The sequence below is a fragment of the Pleurodeles waltl genome, chromosome 1_1 (genome assembly GCF_031143425.1).
Source record: "Pleurodeles waltl isolate 20211129_DDA chromosome 1_1, aPleWal1.hap1.20221129, whole genome shotgun sequence".
Taxonomy (NCBI): domain Eukaryota; kingdom Metazoa; phylum Chordata; class Amphibia; order Caudata; family Salamandridae; genus Pleurodeles; species Pleurodeles waltl.
The window spans coordinates 28,028,768-28,037,330 of record NC_090436.1 but is presented as its reverse complement, the minus strand read 5'-3'; the positions used below and the strand labels follow the sequence as shown (position 1 = coordinate 28,037,330).

General features: G+C 44.9%; 1 protein-coding gene across 6 annotated transcripts in view; it reads right to left on the bottom strand.

The window, feature by feature from the left end:
* Nucleotides 1-4,215: 4,215 nt before the first annotated feature.
* Nucleotides 4,216-8,563, bottom strand: part of LOC138258764 (transcription factor COE3-like) — a 408,817-nt gene continuing 404,469 nt past the window's right edge. For 3 of the 6 annotated variants that reach the window (XM_069206443.1, XM_069206200.1, XM_069206279.1), the window contains exon 16: nt 4,216-8,387. In XM_069206443.1, the coding sequence (XP_069062544.1) occupies nt 8,356-8,387 (32 nt within the window). In that variant the 3' untranslated portion in view covers nt 4,216-8,355. The remainder of the gene's footprint in view (nt 8,388-8,563) is intronic. The other 3 variants (XM_069206356.1, XM_069206033.1, XM_069206120.1) reach the window with 2 other exon arrangements.

The following is an 8,563-nucleotide window of genomic DNA, read 5'->3' as shown; positions in this document are numbered from 1 at the left end:
ATATGGTACTGAGGTACCCAGGGCATTGGGGTTCCAGGAGATCCCTATGGGCTGCAGCATTTCTTTTGCCACCCATAGGGAGCTCTGACAATTCTTACACAGGCCTGCCAGTGCAGCCTGCGTGAAATAACGTTCACGTTATTTCACAGCCATTTACCACTGCACTTAATAAGTCACCTATATGTCTAACCTTCACCTGGTGAAGGTTGGGTGCAAAGTTACTTAGGGGGTTTTTCCAACTTTGGAGGAGGTGGTAATCCGTCCCAAATGTGACGGATTTACCACCAGCCATATTACGAGTTCCATAGGATATAATGGACTCGTAATACGGCTGGTGGTATATCCGTCACTTTACCGTCACTTTTGGGACGGATTACCACTTCCTCCAAAGTTGGAATAACCCCCTTAGTGTGTGGGCACCCTGGATCTTCCCCCTGCTAACACAGGCACCAAAAGACTGCAACACTGGTCCTCTGGGTCCCCTCTCATCCTGACGAGCGTGGTCCCTGGAACACAGCAACTCTGTCCAAGTGACTCCCACAGTCCAGTGACTCTTCAGTCCAAGCAAAACTGTGTACTGCGTCATTTGCAGCTGCTCCGGCTCCTGTGCACTCTTCCAGGATTTCCTTCATGCACAGCCAAGCCTGGGTCCCAGACACTCTTTCCTGCAGTGCCCAACCTTCTGAGTTGTCCTCCGGCGTAGTGGGATTCCCTTTTGTGACTTTGCGTGGACTCCAGTTCACTCTTCTTCCAAGTGCCTGTTATGGTACTTATGAGGGTGCTGCCCGCTTCTGTGAGGGCTCCCTGAGTTGCTGGGCGCCCCCTCTGTCTCCTCCTCCAAGTGGTGACATCCTGGTCCCTCCTGGGCCACAGCAGCACCCAAAAACCTCTACAGCGACCCTTGCAGCTAGCAAGGCTTGTTTGTAGTCTTTCTGCATGGGAACACCTCTGCAAGCTTCATTGCGACGTGGGACATCCGTCTTCCAAAGGAGAAGTCCCTAGTCCTCTTCTTTCTTGCAGAACTCCAAGCTTCTTCCACCCGGTGGCAGCTTCCTTGCACCCTCAGCTGGCATTTCCTGGGCTCCTACCCACTCTTGACACTGTCGCGACTATTGGACTTGGTCCCCTTGTCTTACAGGTACTCAGGTCCGGAAATCCACTGTTGTTGCATTGCTGGTGTTTGTTCTTCCTGCAGAATCCCCCTATCACGACTTCTGTTATCTCTGGGGGTAGTAGGTGTACTTTACACCTACCTTTCAGGGTCTTGGGGTGGGGTATTTTTCTAACCCTCACTGTTTTCTTACAGTCCCAGCGACCCTCTACAAGCTCACATAGGTTTGGAGTCCATTCGTGGTTCGCATTCAACTTTTGGAGTATATGGTTTTTGTTGCCCCTATTGCTATGTGCTCCTATTGCAATCTATTGTAATTCTACACTGTTTGCATTACTTTTCTTGCTATTACTTACCTAATTTTGGTTTGTGTACATATAACTTGTGTATTTAACTTATCCTCATACTGAGGGTACTCACTGAGATACTTTTGGCATATTGTCATAAAAATAAAGTACCTTTATTTTTAGTACTTCTGTGTATTGTGTTTTCTTATGATATTGTGCATATGACACCAGTGGTATAGTAGGGGCTTTACATGTCTCCTAGTTCAGCCTAAGCTGCTCTGCTATAGCTACCTTCTATCAGCCTAAGCTGCTAGAAACACCTCTTCTACACTAATAAGGGATAACTGGACCTGGCACAAGGTGTAAGTACCTCTGGTACCTACTACAAGCCAGGCCAGCCTCCTACAGTATTTGCTTCTAGATATAGAAGTGCCTGGTGGATTCCATTTACTTTTGTGGAACGTTGTATTCTTATGTATTAAACCAGTAAGATGTTATGGTGCCTTTGGAAGTGATGCTTGGGGGACCTTTCCTTGCACATGGGTGATCCTTGACATGTCAGTTAGTTGGAGATTTGGGGCCAAATTTACAAGGTTTTGGTGCAGGGCAGCACAGAAATCATTCTTGCTGCACTTCCCTGCACCAAAAGAAAAGGGCAGGAATTCGGGGTGTATAAGAGATACCAAGCATTCCTGTAGAGATTAATATTTTTGTGCATGAAGGGGCACTATGGGGCAGATTTAAGAGCCTCTAGAGCCACCGGAGTGTCACTTTTCGTGACGCTCCAGTGGAGCTAACTACTGCTCCATATTCAGGAGGACTAACACCACTTTTTGTGGCGTTACGCCCCCTTGTAAATATGAGCCTTTCCGACGCAGTTTTCTGCGTCAGAGGGGCGTGCAATGGATGTTGCGGTGGTCATTCCACCATAACACCCATTGCATTTGACACTGCCCCAATTTACAAGTAATCATAAACCTGTGGCAGCCCCAAAAACTAACGCCACTCGTGGGGTGGCGTTAGCAAATGAGGCAAAACGTGGCCTTGTGGCAAAACGAGGAGGAATGCTTTAATGGCTCCTCATTTTTTGCTTTTTCTTGTATGCTGTATTCTGCAGCACACATAAAGAGCAAAATGCCGTGGCTGATTGTTTATGTGCAGGAAGGTGTACTAACGCTTTGGTACTTCTATGTGTACTGCACTTTGCAGCACACATAGAATTGCCAAATCGCCATTAAAGAATGTTTATGTGCAGGGAGGAACACCTTCCTGCACATAAATAATCTATCCCCTCAACACAGACACCCTTGCACTGTGGTGCAAGGATGCCTGCATTGGTGCAGGCAGCTTAATTCAGCGCCGGCACAGGGGGAAACGCAGGAGTGCGCCGTAGTCCTGTAAATAAGGCACATCCCTGTGTTTCAAAAGTGGCGCAGCAGATATGATGCTCCAGTGTGTGCCACAGGAGCGTAAAAAAAGTAAGGTTCCAGTGGCGCACAGGGCTTGTAAATAAGCCCCTCAGTTACCAAGTGAAGTGCCCAACTAGCTTGTTTGGGCCCTAACAGGAGTAAAGTGTATACAGTACAAGCGTTCTCAGGGACTGAGGCTTTCAAAGGAGATGGTGGTGGTGCAGCTTTATAGACTTTGGTGCCGGAGGCCTCCGGACGTCGTGTGAGTGAGAGGAGCCAACTAGCACATCTTGGATTGCACAGAGGGATGTCAATATAGAAACCTTATGAAATGACAGCCAAGTGGAATGTGCTCAGTGGGGCACTCTACCTCACACATTAGTCAGTCATGGAGGAAACAGGTCTCATTTGGACTACTTATTAAAACACCTGTTTTAATATAAAGTCTGTTGAAACAGACTGTACTGCGAATGTTCATTAAAATAATGAGATGGAGGGAAGAAGTTTGAGGATCTCTGACAATTTTCACTGAGGTGGACTCTTGCTTGTCAATTAATAGTTCTGTGAATGAGGTATTCAATCTTGGCGTTTATCAGGGCCCCAGGTGGCAATGAATACATTTGACTTAGGGCCCGATTACGAGTGTGGCGATCGGAAAATCTGACCTCCAGACCCATGGTGCGGAGACCGCCGTCAAGGTGGCAGTCTCTCCACCGGCCCTATTACAACGTTCACTCCAGGCTGACGGGCGGGAACCTGTCAGCTCAGTAGGAAAGGTGCAGCAGCGTTGTTCCCGGCTCGTAATCGAGCACACTGAGTTCAGCGCCACCATGCTGATTACACCCAGGACTGCCGTCAGCCCGTCGGGATCACTGATCCTGGAGGGGATGGCGGTAGGTTGGCAGGTCTGCCTGCCAACCTTGCAATGTGGCGGTTGGACTGCCACGGCGGTCCGACCACCACTGCGAGGCTGGCGGTCTTGAAACCTCCAGCCTCGTAATCGGGCCCTTAGTCAATCTTCAGTATGGTTTCTAGAGGTCCAAGATAACAACAAATAATTCGAATTTTCGCATTTTATGCTTTCTGGGGCTATTTTCACGGCTCTTTATTTATCCTCAAGTAAAGTGAAATAATCCAGTCTAAAATGGACCTGGCTGCATACTTCATTGTAGTTGCTCTAACTTGTGGAAGAATAGAAGCAGATCAAGCATGACATCATCCAAAAGAAACTTGCTCCTGGCATGAAAATAGAGGATGGACTACCATGAAAGCCTCTAATCCACTGCTCCTCCTCTCATAGACATGGAAAGAAGACTTTCTTGGCACTCTTCCATTAACATATCAGTTATCACATGACTAAATCAACTAAAACGAGTTTCTTTTAAGTTTCAGATGCTCAAACACAAAATTCCAACCTTAAATAATAAATTTACTTGAAGAATATGTTCGAGTAGCACAATCCGGACATATCCAAATGTAAACAAATACTTTACTAATAAACACACATTTCCGTGATGCATAAAATATGTACAAGAACAGGCTTTGAGATGTAAACCTATTTAAATGATACAAAAGAACGATTTGCCTTATTACTCCTGTTCAATGGCAAACACCTTTATAGAAGAACAGAGACCCTCACCCAAAGAGTGAGGGTCCCTCAGAAGGCAGATACAGGAAATATATTCTAGTGTCGTTTCCTATAAGTCATTAAACAGGCTAATAGTTGCCGTACATGTGCTTACATTTAAACAGTGCTTGAAGTAAACAACGGGGTCATATATTTACGGTCATCACAAAACACACAAACAGACAGAACAGTAATAACAGTCATAAAAAAATGATCCAGGAAGCAATTCAGAATAACATGATAAATACTTAGATAAAAGTTTTTTTTCTCACCCTCTCTCCTTTTTGTTTTCCACTGTGTTTTTCTGTTTTCTTACAAAATGTCTATCAATCCCACACCCCTAAAATGAAGTTGGTGGTGTGGTAGGGGGGAGGGGTGGTCTACTGATCGTGTTTGTTCGCTGTCTATTGGTTCTTAGATTTTTTCCCTCATTTCTTTGTCATTTTATATTTTATTACAAAAAGAGTGTTTTTGTTGTGTTGATAAAAAGCCATCAACAGGTGTTGGCGCATTTCAAACTGTCTGTCCTTTGGGCTGGGAGCTTCTCCCCTTCTCACCACTCCCTATCTCATCCCCTCCCCCCTCCCACCCAGGACCTTCCTTGCATATAAAGAAAGTAAAGGTTGTGTCTTTTATAAATTACATACAAAAATGCACAGCAGCATGGCATATGCAATGGATGCTAGCGTACCTAGACCCATATTTATACTTCTTTAGTGCCGCACTTGCAAAAGTGGCGCAAACTTACAAACCACAATTGTATTTTATAAGTTTGTGCCGCTTTTGTGTAAACAAATGACGCAAATGTGGCGTTAAAAAAGTATAAATATGGGCCCTAATGTTCAAGGAATTTACTGTACAGGAAGCACGTGGACAGGGTTGAGGACACCTCTGCTCTTTCATCTCCCATTCCAAGAGATCTCAGCCGTGACGTGGAAGTCAAGGGCCCTTTTTTGTCAACGAACCACAAACTCCCAAGGGAATAATAAACAACTTGTTTGGCTCTTTTAATCCGCCAATCAGATTGCTTAACTCTGCTTCGGCAGTTCAGAGTTCACTATAGGTGTGAACTGTGTCTTCTGTCCTCAGGAGGCTGTGTGATGTACATCAGATACCTTGTTCCTTCTTTCAGCCTGCATCGTGAGCCTTGTCGGCTTCCGTCGGCTTTTAACTGGGAAAGCATCAACCAACCATTGATAACCCTTGCTCTCTTCCTATTGGCATCCTCTCGTCAAAGACTCTTTCATAAAAAGACACTGTTTACAAGATGCATCAAATAGTATGTTTTCTTGGCATCTACTACAGTCTCTTGGAGTTTTGAAGAATCAGTGAATTGTCGAAGTGTATGTAAGGAGTAAACTAAGGAGTAAACCAGCAGTTGAATGGACACAAATCAATAGCGTCCCACAGCGTTCATCTGATACAACAGCAGTGACTAAAAAATAAGTGTTGTTGCACATTCAAGGCACAACATGTTGAAGAAAATGGCCCATAAATAACATGGTGGTCTTGTCACTCAGTCCCTGATGAAGGCTCAGAAGCAAGCCGAAACAGTTGTCATTTGAGAGTGGAACATTACCAAAATAAGTCAAGAACGCATCATTCTACTAGTTTTAGCAAAACTTGAAGGTGTGCCATAGCTTTAGATTTCTTGCATGGTGTGCTTCTAGCCATGGGTGGTGCTATGATGAGCAAGAAAGCTAACCCGGGGAACCTCGCTGCTTTACTAGTTACAATGTATCAGAAACAAGGCTTCCTGGATATTATTCCCAGGTCAATATCTTCTAGTATGACTACATTCTTGACCTTGAGTTGAAACCAATCACGCAGATAGGGCTGCTGTTTGTCAGCGTGCGCGTCAATTTGCTATTTTATTTTTACCCACTATGTCTTGCTACGTTCTGTCTTACAAGTAAGACGCTAACAGACATGGAAGAAATAATAGCACTGCAAGTTTCCATTTTGTTATTATCAGGTAGAAATGTGCTGATTTGGGCCAGGTAAACTAATGGATATTTCTTTTAAGTTTCTTATATTCACAACTAGCCACTGCTTCAAACTTCTCACTCATTTCACACAGTAGGGCAGGTGTATTGGAAGACGCGCTCATTTACTGAGTTGGGGGAGGAGTCTCTCATCGCGAGCCATCTTTAGTTCAGTGTCAAAGGTATACAGAATAAAGTGCAGTCGTAGCAGACCTTATCCACAATGACATTAGGGATTCAAGGCCATCCTGCTGGTCACAACAGCCACAGGTTGACATATGAATTTTGACAAAGAATTTCATAAGGTTTGTGTACTATACATCATGTGTGCTGAAGTAAGAACCAACCCGCAACCTTGCTTTTGAGAAGCAAGCTAGAAGAAATTTGTGTGGCCACCAGAAAGTGGTTGCTGAACACCGACATCGCAAGATTAGGTTTTCGGAGTATTTTATACACCGAAAAATGCTAGTATATTGTAATCACGGTTCTAATAAATAAAACCACCACAAACCCATACTTCTAGGGACACGAACTCAATGAAGTGCTGGTTGCCTCACAAACTAAGCTAAATAAGGGAAATGTAAACTATTAGAAGGTATTTCTGGCTCCTTCAAAGCGTAGGAACCACGTTCTTCATTTCCAGTCCAATCTTGGTTCGGTTCATGGCTCAGAAGCTTTACATCCTATGAGGCTCTATAGGTTGTTCGTATTGTGCCTTCTTCAAACCCTATTCAACTATCCCACAACTCTCTGCACTGCTATTACGACACCCCCTCTTTAAAAGACAGATGGAGGAAGAACTTCAGCTGTGTATCATTAGAGAGGCTCCACGGACAACCTTCGGCTGTGTACCATGAGAGAGGTTCCAGGAGCCATGAGTGATATCGGTCAATGGACGGAGATCCCAGACAGGTGGCCACCGATGCCCCTGTCCGGGAGGGTATTGTGCTTCTATTCCAATACTGATGACTCAACACCAGTATCAAAGAATCAAGGTGTAAAGGAGGCAATTGATGGTGGGTTTAAGGGTCAAACCACAAACACGTCAATCATCGCTGCCCTACAGATGCTCATTTTAGAAAGGCTTTCATTACTTTTTCATATAATGGAGCGTGGATAGCAGACAGTGGTCCCTGCATACATCACAGAAGCCGACACCGGCCACGTTCCTTGATGTGATCTCATATTTGTGATTTCCTGATTCACCGGATTCGTCCTGGGTGGAAATGCATGGACATGAACCAGGATACCCCGTGCCCCTCACCAGAGTAGTTTTCCAAACTTCTAGGTCTTCTCTTCTCAAGTCTGATGCACGAGGAACTGATTCTGCGTGTGAGCATCTAAGCACTCCAGGATATGTCTGCATGATGGCAATAGTTCACAATGTGCATAAGAGCATTATAGGGCTTATAGAGACTGTATTGCACTCTCTTGGAATATATTAGTGACAACAGTCTTTGTTGCCTTGTGCCACGAGAAACAAGTGTACATCACTCAACATCCCTTTTAAAAAAAAACTTGGTGGTAGGAAGGAGCAAAACATTGCCCGGCCTCTCCCAACCAGGGGTTGTGAAAGCACAAGAAAGTCCCACTGCCCAAGTGGGTCTCCCATGAAGTCCATCTCCTTCTCTTTTCCATTTGATGGCGTGTGGGTCTCCGATGAAGCCCATCTTTTTCTTTTTCCATTTCATGGCTTGGGTTTGACAGCAGGGCCTTCATGCGTTTATTTTACAAACATGCCCACCGAAAGGGTTTCGCCTTCTTGGCCTAATTTCCCAGATTTACAAAACAAGAAGCAAGTCCTTCATTCAACCCCCAGGATCCCACCTCAAGTCATGTCCAGGACACTTCTCCCCACCCTCTGTTCCTTCTCATTGTCATTGTTGGAATGTGTCCCTGTTGGTCATCAGTCGATGTTGGCTCTCTTCTTCTGGTGTTACATCGGCGGCACAAGAAGACCAGACAAGGCTGTAGGATAGAAAGATACAGAAGTTACATATAAAGAACCAGAGCTGTCAAGTTCTTCTCAGGTGGCAAGACACATTGAGAACTCCAGTTGGGCACTCCTGAATCATTTCAGTGATTTCATTAAGGTTTAAAGACTTCAAAACCATCTCAGACTGGAGAGGGTACATCCTAGCAAC